The 15,041-nt window shown below is 37.0% G+C and overlaps 1 protein-coding gene across 4 annotated transcripts in view; it reads left to right on the top strand.

Moving 5' to 3' along the window:
• The window catches only part of DDHD1 (DDHD domain containing 1), an 86,994-nt gene that overhangs the window by 53,902 nt on the left and 18,051 nt on the right, over positions 1–15,041 (top strand). For all 4 annotated transcript variants that reach the window (XM_044377606.3, XM_044377605.3, XM_026480364.4 and 1 more), the window contains 3 exons: positions 3,890–3,996; positions 12,342–12,604; positions 14,197–14,272. In XM_044377606.3, coding sequence (XP_044233541.1) covers positions 3,890–3,996; positions 12,342–12,604; positions 14,197–14,272 — 446 coding nt within the window. The remainder of the gene's footprint in view (positions 1–3,889; positions 3,997–12,341; positions 12,605–14,196; positions 14,273–15,041) is intronic.

Raw genomic sequence — 15,041 nt, 5'->3', positions numbered from 1 at the left:
AGATAAAGAGCTATGTAGGGCAAGGTATGGGGAAGGGGTGCAGTGATTTCATATCCTGTCCAAGTGTACCACCCTTCCAGTCCCTCCATGTGTGTGCCAATCCAGAGGCTCCCCAGACCCTGTTGTTATTTAGAGTTTTTATGGAGGTTCTATTCTGTAGGCATAATTGATTAAATCACTGGCAATTGACCTCAGTCTCAAGCCCTCTCCTTTACAGAGGTCAGGGTTGGGGCAGAAAGTTCAACCCTCTAATCACACGGTTGGTTCCTCTGGCAGTCAGTTCCCATCCTTCAAGAGTCACCTTATTAGCATAAACTCAGCTATGGCTGGAAGAGGCTTATTGTGAATAATAAAAGACGTTATTATAAAAGACAAACTATAAGGAGAGAAAATGCATTTACAGTACTGTGCTGTATATACCAAAAAAAATCCATGTGTGAGTGGACCCACACAGTTCACACCTTGTACAGGGGTCAGCTGTATATCCCAGTATTACAGTATTACAGAAGCCAGTCTCAAAGGCTGCATAATATGTGCTTCCATTTATGTGACATACTGGAAGAGGCAAAATTGTAGAGACAGAGAACTGATCAGCAGTTACAGGGTTTAAGGGAGAGTTTAAATTTAAAAGGGCACCTTTTAGGGTGATGGAACAGTTCTGTGTTCTGATTATCATGGTGGTTATGCGAAAGAATATGTGCTTTAAAACTCAAGGGTCAATTTTACTGTTTATAAATTTAAAAACATTGATAAAGAGTATTTACCTTCATTTACCGTCATTGTCCTCATTGGTATTGAAGGGCTAAAATCATTTCCTTTAAATTAGGAACAAGCTAAGGATACTCTGCTCTTATAAAAGATACTCAATTTGAAGTCTTAACCAGCATAATGAGATAAGGAAAAGAAATAACAGTTTTAAGGGAAGGAAAAGATATGTTTTCATTTGCAGGTCTTATGGTTGTCTACACAGAATATATAAAAGAATCTAAGGAAAAATTACTAGAATTAAATCATTTACAACGTTGTGAAATAAAAGATCTATATGCAAAAATAACTGCATTTCTATATGCCAGCAAAACTTCAGAATAGCATAAAAATACAAGGTTCCAAGAAATCTAATAAAATATGTATACTTATATTAAAATGAAAAAAACAAAAGATAGTAAATATAATTTTTAAATACATACAAAGGTCATTTTTGTAGATTGGATGGTTCAATATCCTAGAGATATTAATTCTCCCAAACTGATCTATAGATTCCATGCAATCCCAATCAAAATCCCAATAGAGTCTCATAAAACTTAACAAGCTAATCCCAAAATTATTGTAGAAAGATCGGAGGCCCGAAAATAGCCAAGATACAGAACAAGAGAGTGAAGAGGGTGTCATGTGCTGGTAGATAACTGGACTATTTTTAATTTTTGTATTTAAGACCGTTTAGATTGGCACAAGGATAGGCAAACAGGTCAGTGCACCAGACTAGAGACCCCTCAAACAGATCCGTGCTTAGTTTGGAAACCTGAAGTATGACAGAGCCAGCGTTACAGATCACAGCTGAAAGGATGGCCTGTCCCATAGTGGTGCTTGGTAGCCAGTTATCCTGGGGTGGGGGTGGTGGGGAATGATTCGTACCTCACATTCCAGAAGATCAAATACATAAGCCAGGACTTTAAAACATATTGGAAAAAAATAAGGCACAAAAACACAACTATAAAGTAACATTGGTAAATCTGATTAGACTGAAATTAAGAACTTCTTTTTCTCAATAGTCAACATAAAAAATGAAAGACAAACCACAAATGGAAAAAATGTTGCAACAGAGCAACAGATATAATCACCAAAGCTTTAATATCCAGGATAAAGAATGGGAAACTTAAGTGGAGATAGGCAGACACATACATACACATATGTGTATATATATAGGTGTGTCTGTGTTTTATAATATATATTTTTAATTATATATTTTTATATATTATAAAATGTACATCTCTCTAGTAATCAAGGAGATGCAAGTTAAAACCACAATGAAATATCTTTCAGCCTTCAGGCAAAAATTTAAGTGACAATACCAGATGTTGGTGAGGCTGTACTGCATTGACAATGCTCATTGACTATTGGTGGGAGTGTGAATTGGTACGATCACTTTGGAAGATGGTTTGACATATTCTTACAAAGTTCAGTGTGCACGTGCTCGATGCCACAGCAGTTTCACTCCTGGACGTATATACCCTAAAGAAACTCCTAGACATGTGCACGAGGAGACCTGTACAACAGTGTTATTAGGAGCATAGTTATATTAGCAGAAGACTGAGAACAACCCAAATGTCTTTCAAAGGAAAGTGGGTATGTTGTTAGATATGTGTGAAATAGTATACAGCAGTGAAAATGAGTGGATTACACCAAATGGGTCAACATCAATGACTCTCAGAAGCACACTATTGGGAGTGAAATAATTCAATTTACATAGTGTTCAGAAACAGACAAAATGAAATAAAATATTAAGCTCTGGCACATAATAAATGCTATAGAATTGGCTAAAGTTATTAATATTAATGAACATGTAGTAAATCTATAAATCTATAAAGCAAGAGTGTAACACCAACTTCTTATTGGTGTTTACTTAGGGAGAGGCATGTGATCATTTAGGGATATACTCTGGGTTTCAGAGATACTGGCAATATTCTTAAGCTAGGTAGCAGAAACATGTGTTCCCATATATAAATTATTCTCTCAGATGCACATATTTATTAAGTATCTTCTTTGTATGTATGCGTATTTCACAGTAAAAACTTTTTTTTGAAAATGCATTAAAATGGCATTGAAACTCTTCGTATCAGCATGGTAGTCACATCTTTCACTTTTACAATTAAAAAATGGGTTGTGCTACCCATACCTTTTACATCTTTGAAAAGACTTCTAGCTTTTGCTTGAATCGTTGTCTTCCAGTCATTATTAGATTGTATTAAAGTAGGGAATAAATAAAAATAAACCAATTCAGTGAAAAACTGGAAGGTAAGAGAAACTGCACTAGACTAAAAATATAAGCCTTCTCCTGCCTAACTTGTGCTTTCATATTATGATATTTATCCAAGTATAGGTCTGCTTGTATTTTTGTGGGAAATGCAAAGTTTCCTGCATCTCTGATCATTTTATTAGGCATTTCGGAGAACAAGCTTCTCAAGGTAGAATTTCCACGGGTTAGCAGTAATTCAGGAGTGCTAAATTGTTTGCAGGGCAGTGTAAGTGACTTTCTTTTTTCAAAAGTAAATTATACCAACTTTATCTTGTTTACTGAAGAGGCCCTCTGCTGATTTGCCTTTGTGCGTGTTTGTAGTTTGGCAGCTTTTGTCCATAGGATCTTGGGTTCACTAAAGAAAGATGTATGTAAAGCATAGGGGAATTTTTTAATTTGTTGCTGGTTTGCCACCAATGGCAGTAGGCATTCCACGTGGGTATTGCCAGGCCCAAGGTACAGAGGCCAAAGAAGAAGAGAAAGGAAACAGAAAAAGAGGTACAGGAAGAGTGAGGTTGTGTTCCTTAACCCTTGTTCCAAGGATAGAGTTGGCCTGGTTTTGCTCTGGGTGCCCCTGAATGTCATGCAAAAGCCAGTACATAAGAAAAAATGGTAAATCTTTAGAGATTTGATAATGGCTTTCATCCTTAATGTTCCTTTCCTTCCCGTGTCCCCTTTAGTCTTTTACTGTTTTTGTTTTTTGTTCTTTCAACATTTTGCAAGAAGGGAAGGTTCATTAGATCCAAAGCCACTCTTGAATTTTAAACATGAACTTAAAGACCTGTTGTTTCAGAGAATGTAATTTTTTTTTGCAATTTATTTTTTCCCTAAAACAAAGATCTTCTGTAAGTTTAATCTTTTTTTTTAAATTTATAGACACTGTCGATTCCATTACTCCTGACAAAGTACGAGGTTTAAGGGATATGCTGAACAGCAGTGCAATGGACATCATGTATTATACTAGCCCACTTTATAGAGATGAAGTAAGTATCATGATTATCTTGTTGCTGTTGGGTATTTTTTAGAGTGATAGCATATGTGTCCTGAATTTTAAATTTTTATGCTTTTTTTTTTTTTTTTACAAGCAAATGAGAATTTAGAGGAATCCATTAACCTATAAATAGCCTGTATTTAATAGTAAATTTGATTATCTTCAAACTACGCATTGGGAAACCCTTAGTACAATGGATAATCTTGGAAGTCAGAGATTGGTTAGAAAACAGCTCTTTGAAAAATACCAGTTTTCCTAAATCGGATTATATCTACAACTATTCTCCTCACAAGAAAGTTTTAGGCACTTAAGAAATTTCCTTCAAGTTTTTGTTTGTAATAGACTTGCTTTTATTGTGTCACTGTAGTGAATTCATATAGTTCCTTAAGTAGTAATGTTGCTGATGCATCACAAAAATAACCCTGGGTGGGGGGAAGGGGAGGGTAAAAGCTTATTCAGAGGGATGAGAGACTCTGCACTGAATACATTTTGTCACGTTATTGGTAAGAAAAAAAGAATTCTGTTGCGTAGGAATAACCTTGTTAATTACCTAGCATGTGTTAGCTTGTCCAATGCTCATAAAAACCCTATGAGATAGATATAGTTAGTATCCTCATTCAAAAGATGAAGAAACTGGTACAAGGAGTAGTTACCATTTGAGCTGCTCTGTGCTGCTCCAAGCCAGTTCATTTCTGATTCTGTTCATTCAGAGTCATCCCTGACCTCACTCAGGATATCCCTTGCATATCTATAGAAATATGTTAGATTAATTGCCACAGAACTTTCTTCTCTTCGGGCTGCCATCCCCTCAGGATTTTTCACCATTCCTCTTTCTATAGTCCCTCATTGTCATACCCCAGTATGGGGCAAAGTCTGCCTTGCTCCGCATGATAACGGTAAAACAAAGTACAATAAACAGTAAAAACAGTAAAAAGAAACTGTGCTGGACCTCATTCTAACCCAACAAGGAAGGCCTGGTTCATGAGGTAGAATACTGATAATTTATGTGTTCATAGTCCTTTATAGTATATTTTGGGCATTGTTGGATATGCACTAAAGTTTAGGAAATTGAACTATAGTATTGCAAGTGAAACCAGTAAGGGGGAAAAAAAGGAACGAGAATGGCTGAGAGCATATAACATATATACACACTCATAAACCATAAGTATACTTTATACACACACATATGGTTGGTAGGTTTCCTAAGAAGGTATCCTGAATGTTTAAGGGTAAAACGTACTGAGACATGTTCCCCAAAACTAATAATAAGAGCTTTTTAAAAAAAAATTTTAAGTTGACATTAGTAACAGGAAAAACTGGAAAGAGAAAAGTGTCAGACTCAAAGCTCTGACCACTGGCTAGTGCTGAGAAAGTAGTCACTTTCTATTTTACTCTTATATCTCCAAAAATAGTTACCTTTGGAATGGAGTTGAATAAAACAGATACTCAGTGGAAAGAGGGAACTGACAGCTAAGATAAATGAAGTAGAGAACACCCAGAGTGTTTGGTTTTTTTTTTTTTTTAAGATTTTATTCATGTATTTGTGAGAGCACGCACATGTGCAGGCGCTGGGATGCGGAGGGAGTGGGAGAAGCAGGCTCTCCAGCTCCCCACTGAGCAGGGAGCCTAATGAGGCCATCCCAGCACCCTGAGATCATGACCTGAGCCGAAGTCAGACGCTTACCCAACTGAGCCACCCAGGTGCCCCAAGAACACCCAGCATTTTAAATTAGTTTGTCTTTTAATCCGGTTGAATTTTGTGGAAAAGCACCAGAGAACTTGTGGCTGAGATTCATCATCCATCGTGAGCAGCGTTTCCCAGACATCCTTAACTACAGCAATTACTTGGGGTACTCATTAAAAATATAGGAAAAACAACAGTCTCATGGGGGTTATTGGAATTGAAGGTATAAATGTGAATTCATGATTTTGAAAATATATGGGTGTGTATAGATGTCTGTATATTTAAGTGTATATTTATATACATATATACGCATATATTACCCACCTGTGTGCATTGAAAGGGCCAAGAAGGGAGGGTACCACAATCTAATGAGCATACCTAGCACCCGGATCTTTGTCTCCAATACTATTATTACCCTCTAAGAATAAGCAGGGTTCCTTGGGAAAATGGCTGACTCAGACTGGAGTAAGATAGGTACAGGTGGAAGCTTCAACAACTTGTCATGACAGAAAGTAGGAAAATGCTCCAGAGAATGATGGGGCAGGTCACAAGGACACAGGAGCCAAATTAAAGAAGCACATCCCACTGGCCAAATCTGGAACAATTTGAGCACCAAAGTAATCAAGTAATTATTACTACTTATTGCAAGGAATTGGTAGTAGTAGTTTTAATATAGAATTATAATAGGGATAATAAGTTATAAAATCAGGGGCGCCTGGGTAGCGCAGTCGTTGGGCGTCTGCCTTCAGCTCAGGGCGTGATCCCGGTGTTATGGGATCGAGCCCCAAATCAGGCTTCTCCGCTATGAGCCTGCTTCTTCCTCTCCCACTCCCCCTGCTTGTGTTCCCTATCTGGCTGGCTGTCTCTCTGTCAAATAAATAAATAAAATCTTTAAAAAAAAAAAAAAGGAGTTATAAAATCACTGAGAAATTCATAATCTGTATGATTTACAAACCGATACACAAATGGGGGAGAAAGCTTCTTTGCCGACCATAAACGCAAAGGACTTTCTGAATAATATGGAGGGAATGCTGGAGGACAATCCTCATTTTGCAGCTGTCATGGTAGGATCAGGTAAAAGAGGCTTGGGCAAGATTCATGAGTGGATGCTTAATTGAAGGCATTATTTTGATGAAGAACAAGATATTTGCATAGTCATTAAAAAAAAACAGGTATAGAGTGGAGAAATTAGGCAACGCCTTTATTGGGTGTTATGAGGGACATTAGGAGGACACAGCATCTTTTGTGCAGTACTCCAGTCATTAGGAAACATCAAGCAAACATAGAATGAGGAAGTTCAAATAAAGTAAGAATGGCACTGTGTTCTTTTAAAATGTAAATATTGTGAAAGACAAGAATGGCTGTGGAGAATGTTCCAGATTAAAGGAGGCTGAAAAGACAGGATAGCCCAATACAACATCTCATCCTAGACCATAACTTGTACTGGATGGGGGGAAATGCTACAAAGGATGTCGTTAAATCATCTGACAAAATGTGGATGGTAGATCAGATTAGATGAAATGTTATATCAGAGTAAATTTATTCAAATATATCAAAGTAAAGTTGATTACTACACTCTGAGTATGGAAGAGAATATTCCTAGTCTTAGGAAATACACACTGAAGTATTTAGGGGGTAAAGGACGATAACGTATGTAATATATCCTCAAATGGGTCACAAAAAAATGTACAGGGATGTGTGTGCTACAGAAACAGACAGAATGATAAACAGGATAAAATGCTAACAATAGATAAACCTTTGGTAAAGGCTATATGGATGATCTTTGTGGAGTTTTTTTGTTGTTGTTTTGTTGTTTTGTTGTTGTTGTTGTTTGCACCATTTTATCAATTAGAAATTATTTCCAGGTAAAAGGTTAAGAAAAGGAATGAAAAAGAATGGTTTCCACAGTCCCTTCCCTGGAGATTCTGATTCAGGGGGTGTGAGGTAGAGCCTGTGAACTTGGGTTTTTTAACAGTTACCCTGGTGATACCATCAGGGAAATTTGGGGAACATTGCTTAAGGTATTGTGAAGAACAAAAGAAAACTTAGAAACAGGAAAAAATTGTTCTTAAAAAAATGATGATTCTTCAAATCAAGCCCATTTAGCACCAGGTTGATGTTAGCCAGTATTCTAGATTAAATTATTTTTAAACAGTGTTGTTTCCTTAGGAAGTAGTGATAAATAACAGCAGTCAGGAGGTCTTTAGAATTGTATCTTGCCTGGTGAATGAACCTTGTTTGGTTTACTCGGTAGGCATATGAAAGAGCCTTTTTTCCCCCCTTCCTCTCAGCCTTTGGAGGTAAAATGAATGCCATTCAAAACCTGCCACTTAACCAGCTATGTGACCTTAGATCAAATTTCCCACTTCCTCAGCTTCCTCACTTATAAAATGGACAGAAGATACCTACCTGATAAAGGTTGTCATGAGGATTAAAGATGTATATAGAACTCCCAGTACAATTCCTCCTCCTTAGATTCTCAAGTTGTGATTAATTATCTGTCTTTATGTATTTCAAGGTCTCCCATTTAAGAAAAAAAAAAGGAAGAGACTTATTCTGTTAACTCTAGAAAGTAAATAAGGATCAGTGATAGAAAATATGGAAAGGAACATGTTTGTTTACTAATGACAAGAACTTTGTAAGTAACTAAAGCAGCCTTAAAAAAAAGTCTCAAGGGAAAAAAATTGTAAATAATGTGATGGATTTTAACTAAACTTATTAGTTGATCATTTCATAATATATACATAGATCAAATCGTTATGTTGTGCACCTTAAACTTACACAGTGTTATGTGTCAATTATATCACAATAAACTGGAAACAAGTTTTTAAAAACTAGAGGTGTCCTCTTAGAGTGTAGACACTCACTGGGGTAGATGCTGAGCGACTTACCAGGCTGCCACTGAAGGGAGTCCTGCCTTCACCGCAGTTTAAATTAGATCATCTCTTAGTTCCCCTTTCGCTGGAGATTGTGAGATGCTCATGGGAGGACCCTAATTAGTGATTGTGCCAATAATCCTTAAAAGCCATGGTTAAGGGAAAAGTTTGTGTATCAATTAGTACTTCTCAGGTCATACTTCCTAAGGACCCATTTTAAGAAAGGAAACTAATCCAGACTACAGAGACATCAGAAAGCCTTTGGCCCTTAGTTTAACCCTGAGTAAAGTAACATGAAAAATCCAGAGAGAACTATACATCTTGTACATCTGAACTCTCTTTTCAATGACTTTTAAAAATAAAGAATTTTAAAGAGAATGGTCGTGGCCATCTCTTGTTATTATTACTTGAAAATCGTTCAATTGATGCATATGACTAAAACTCTCTAAATTACTTTTTCTCATTTAAACTTCTTGAAGCAGAGAGGACAAAGGACTAATTATATTCTTCAGCCATACTTTGTTGGTTTGGATTCTCTCTTGAAACTGCTGGCTTTTTCCTTTTGGGTTGATTTTCTTCGTAAAGTTTAACTTTTAAGCAGCAGTTACGAAAATTAAAAACTCTTAAGCTTTTGAAAAGCCATCAGTTGCCTACCATGTGAGGTTAGCTGACTTGATTAGATAATATTGTAGAGCTAATAAAATTAATATCACAGGGTATATCATTAATCTTGGTTCATATATCTCAAATGAATATACTTGGTCACAAAGGGATCATTAGCTGGGAGAATATAATTGGATCAGTGAGGAGAAGGAGAAGAAACCCTAATTAGAGTAGACTTTGTGGACACAAAATAGAGGTGGATTTCTCATTTTGCTGCTGACTGGATGATTTATAAAAGCATTTCGAGGTAGTGCACAACTGTTTAAAACTTGGCTTTCGGGGCGCCTGGGTGGCACAGCAGTTAGGCGTCTGCCTTCAGCTCAGGGCGTGATCCCGGCGTTATGGGATCGAGCCCCACGTCAGGCTCCTCCGCTGTGAGCCTGCTTCTTCCTCTCCCACTCCCCCTGCTTGTGTTCCCTCTCTCGCTGGCTCTCTATCTCTGTCGAATAAATAAATAAAATCTTTAAAAAAAAATAAAAAAATAAAACTTGGCTTTCAAAATCATAATGTTTTGGAATACAAACATTCCTGTATATGTAAGCTATGGGCAAAGATTAAAAATGCTACCATATCTAGATAATGTTCTAATAAAGAAACATGAAAACCACTTCTATGCAAGTATATGGTTAAAACAGATGAAAGCATCAGCTCTTCAGAAACTGTCCATTCTGTGTTTCTCATTCCATGGTGAAATATTTTAACATCAAATAGACTTTCTCTGTCTTGGATATTTATCCTTGTTTTGTTATCCATATGTGATTACTGAAGTATTGGTATAGTGAGAAATACTTTAAAATTTTTTGATATGAAATAGGTTAATCACTGGTAGAGATGCTGGTAGATCTTTTCCTTTTTTTAATTTTTAAATTTTGATGGGGAGGGTGGTATTTGAAAACAAAAAGATTGGATATCTTTTGCCAGAGTACTTGTCTTTTAGTGTTTCTGGATTTACATGGTGTGAGTCTTAAAATCAAGGACTTCAAAAGTAAAAACTATTAACAAATGTTGCTTTTGAAGGAGTTTATCTTATCTATACCTTAGCTTTTTCTGCACCTCCTTTCATTTTAGATTATAAATCAAGAAAATTACATGGGGCGCCTGGGTAGCGCAGTCGTTAAGCGTCTGCCTTCAGCTCAGGGCGTGATCCTGGCGTTCCGGAATGGAGTCCCACATCGGGCTCCTCCGCTGGGGGCCTGCTTCTTCCTCTCCACTCCCCCTGCTGTGTTCCCTCTCTCGCTGGCTGTCTCTCTGTCACATAAATAAATAAAATCTTTAAAAAAAAAAAAATTTACAAATTTTAAGGGTTACTTGGTATTCTTCTCAAAGCTAAGTCCAAAGCATTACACTATAATTCCCTTTGAGCAGAGCCCTATAATTATTATCACACTGCCTATTCCTTAAACCATATTGACTGGAATTATCTACAACCCACGTCTTAGAAGATTTTTATATACATTTGCCACTAAGGCAGTAGTTCCTAAAATGTGGTGTCCAGAACTGCTAAATCAGACCCTATGGATTGGAGCCTAGCAATCTGTCTTTAACAAGCCCTCCATGTGATCCTGATGCACTTTGAAAGTTGGAGTTGGCTTTTCCCAAGAAAAAAAATGTCCAGTTAAAGTAAAACCTTTGCCTTTCTCCCTAGTGAAAAGGCCCCTTATCACCCTTACACAGGCTAGCAGCTCCTCCTATCCTCCTCTTCCTTCATTGGCTGAATATATTTCATCAGACCCAACACATACTTTCAGTAGCTTTAAGCAGACCTGAGTATTGCATTGTAGAGTTCTGTGATGTCAACAATCAAGAGAGAGCACCATGCCTTCTTTCACGTCGCTGCTAATCCTGCCGGGCAGTAATGCTCGAATGATTTTCAGTTAGTGTCAGCAGGTAGAAAATGTTCAGGAAAGTCTAGTGGAGGCTAGTTGCCTCTTGAGGCGAAATAACAAGACCAAAAATAGAAGTAAGACGTAAGTAATATTTGGATGTCAGAGTAGCAGCTGGCATATTAAGAACTTAGTACTGAAATGAGGAATTACATTAATATCAAGCAGGAAATTTATAATCAAATAGTAGTAAGCAATGACAGGAAGAGGGGAGAACTGCCTTAAACTCAGGTCAGGGCCCAGTATGGGTTTAACAAGCATTTTTTCTGACTTTATGGAGTATTCCAGTTAATATTTGTTAAAGCTAAATTTCAAAGGAAGCAATTTTACAAAGAAAAATGACTAAGATACTTCCCACGTTACTAAACTTTAGCCTTAAAAAGCCCTGCTTTGCAACCACATAAAGCAACTTTTTACTCGTATACATATTGCCAGCTTAATGAGAGTCTTGGAATATGGACTAAATCAACATTAGCTTTTTTTTTTTTCAATCATACAATGGCCTTTCATTACATTACTCTTATCTAAATGCATAATGAAATAATATATATATGTTAGCACACCTGTTAGCATAAACGCAGATATTCTTTTTCTAAAATTCACTATAGCTTTGGGGCGCCTGGGTAGCGCAGTCGTTAAGCGTCTGCCTTCGGCTCAGGGCGTGATCCCGGCGTTCCGGGATCGAGCCCCACATCAGGCTCCTCTGCTAGGAGCCTGCTTCTTCCTCTCCCACTCCCCCTGCTTGTGTTCCCTCTCTCACTGGCTGTCTCTATCTCTGTCGAATAAATGAATAAAATCTTTAAAAATAAAATAAAATTCACTATAGCTTAAAACTACAAGGTACGAAAATTTAGAATAGCATATGAATAAGTTGCAATGAAGAAAAAATTTGAAGGGGCTCTTTGGAAGACTTAATGGAATCTGCATGGAACTTTTTTTTCAGTCTATGAAACTGCTGGCTCATAGAGTTGGTTTAAGGACTGTGAAAAGATGTAGGTGGGTAGTATCTGCCTTCATTCTTTAGTGGTGGGGTGGATTACACATTATACTTTTCTTCATTTTCTGCTAGGTTTTGAAGTGCTTGAGTTTATTTGTTAAAATAAAATAGACCTAGGTCTATTTGGCCAGTAATGTCTGTTTTTCTTTCTTAATGTATTTGCGTTTAGAAATAAAGTTTATAGCAAAGTGAGTGATTATTTCTAATATGATGATGTTTTCTTATTTCAAACAGCTTGTTAAAGGCCTTCAGCAGGAGCTGAATCGATTATATTCCCTTTTCTGTTCTCGGAATCCAGACTTTGAAGAAAAAGGGGGTAAAGTCTCAATAGTGTCACATTCTTTGGGATGTGTGATTACTTACGACATAATGACTGGCTGGAATCCAGTTCGACTCTATGAACAGTTGCTGCAGAAGGAAGAAGAGCTGCCGGATGAGCGATGGATGAGCTATGAAGAACGACATCTGCTGGACGAACTCTATATAACAAAGCGACGGTAAACTACCCAGTCTCTTCAAGCATTTTAAGTCCTTGTGGAATTACTGGACTTCTTAGGAGGTCACTGTAAGATTTTCATGATAAAGAAAAGTATGGTATTCGGAGTGTGAAGATTATTAGATAACATGACTAATCAGCTAGAGACTGTTTTGTTAATTTTCATGCTAATTACATCTGTGTTCCAGTACCACAAAGTTGTTTTGTCATCATCTTCTTTTTCCTTCCATCTCTTCTTCACAATATTAGGAGCGAAAGCTAAAGCTTATTCCAAGCTGAGTCACCACACAGCATCCTTATCGAAAATGTTTACCAGTTTATAATCCTTCATAGTTTTTATGAATCTTAGAGATGGGCCTTTGTCTGTCTTATTATTCTGAAAATAATTTTAAAGCCCTTTTTTCCTTGGCCGATTTTTTCACAGATTCACGATTATTGGATCACTTGTGGCCTTCCTGATACTGTCTTATAACTCTTTACCACATTCCTGTCTTCAGCTGTGGTTACGTGCTCTGTTCTTCTCTGTGCTCTTAACGCATCCCGTCAGTTCTAGTGGAATAGCGAAAAGTCCCTGATCGTGATAGGTAGCATCATATAAAAACAACCAATTTAGTTGACTAATACTTTTATTCAGGAAGCCTTGGATTTATTTTAGTCTTATAGAAGTTGTCTAAGGATTTCATTTAGAATATTATTAAGTACCATAGGCTAGATACATGAATTTTGTAGTGTCGAAATAATTGATAGTTTTGAGAGAAAATATAAGCGGAGCAGCATTTGAGACATAAAATCCAGTTTAAAAAAAAATCAGGTTTAGAAAATGAACTGCACCTTTTAAAAAAATTAGTTCTGTTATTTATTAAATGTAAGTAGATACAGAGCATTATAATGGGAAAAAATTGAAATAACCCATCTCATCAGCAGAGAATTAATAAACTGTGGTTGATCTGTATGAAGGACAATGACACAGCTGTTACAAAGATTGAAGTAGATCACGAGGCGATGAAATGAAAAGACCTCCAAGATTCATCATTAAATGTAGAAAAAAAAAGGGGGCACCTAGGTGGCTCAGTTGTTAAGCATCTGCCTTCGGCTCAGGGCGTGATCCCAGGGTCCTGGGATCGAGCCCTGCATCGGGCTCCCTGCTCCACTGGGAGCCTGCTTCTTCCTCTCCCACTCCCCCTGCTGTGTTCCCTCTCTTGCTGCCTCTCTCTGTCAAATAAATAAATAAAATCTTAATTAAAAAAAAAAAAAGTAGAAAAAAAGAAAGACCTAGAACAGTGCATATGGTATGAACATTCGGTGTGTGTGTTTTTTAAGATGTATATATGCTTGTATTTGCCTCACATTTTTCTGAAGGATCCTCCCCAAAAGCTATTAACAGCAGCTATTATGAAGAGTAGGGCTACTTTTACTAATCATTTTATAAACATTTATAGACTACAGCAGATGCATTTGTTAAATACTGTCAGTAGGGATTAGTTTGAGGGATTGGATAATGGGTCATCCTTTTCTTTAGTGAACTAGTAAGCGTCTAATATTTATGAAATTATAAATATAAATATTAGTATGTAATCTCATACTGCTTCCTAGGCTGAGAGAAATAGAAGAACGACTACATGGATTGAAGGCATCATCCATGACACAAACACCTGCCTTAAAATTTAAGGTAAGGAAAGAGAGATGAGATTTTCATTATTCAGCTCAATTTCTTTTCAAACATCATTTGAAGCATGACATTAGCATTCAAGTGAAATGTGAATTTTTCTTTCAAATGAATGTATATTAGAACACATACTGTGTGTTGGCCATTGCTAGTTTGGGGGTTCTACAAGGAAAAGAATGGACAAGATGGTTCCCCAACCCTCAGGATCTGTAACACAGTGTTATTGGTACTATTAGCAGGGTATAGAATGATATATACAGGAGAGAGGGGGTTTAATTTTGCCTGGAAAGGTTTACAAAGGAATGACATTTGTACTTGATCTCAGTAAATTGGATATTGCCAAGCGGAGGAAAGGAGAAATGCTATTCTGAATAAAAGGAACGGCATAACAAAGATGTGGAAGAGTATGACTTCATAGTACCTCCAAGAACATGAAATAATCTCAAATAGCGGGAAGAGAAAAAGACAGATTTGGGAAATATTTAGCATTTAGAATTAACAAACCTCAGTAACCAGCTAGTTGTGGCTGATAGGAAAAATAAGTAGAAGTATAATCAGTGATGATTTTAGGGATGGAAAGCTGGCATTTCTTTCCATGAGAAGTATATGACAAACACAAGATGGGATGTATGTGGTTAGTTTAGGGCAGGCAAAACAGTTCAGCTAGAATGCACAGGATTGGGCAAGGGGCTGTGGGATAATAGGAAAAGCGAGAAATAAAGAACTTATATTTGACTGGACAGTGGGAAACTTTTCAGGGTTTTTGAGCATC

Source organism: Ursus arctos, unplaced genomic scaffold (assembly GCF_023065955.2).
Source record: "Ursus arctos isolate Adak ecotype North America unplaced genomic scaffold, UrsArc2.0 scaffold_25, whole genome shotgun sequence".
In the NCBI taxonomy this organism is placed as follows: domain Eukaryota; kingdom Metazoa; phylum Chordata; class Mammalia; order Carnivora; family Ursidae; genus Ursus; species Ursus arctos.
The sequence above is the reverse complement of the archived record's forward strand: the minus strand, read 5'-3'. Positions and strand labels throughout refer to the sequence as shown.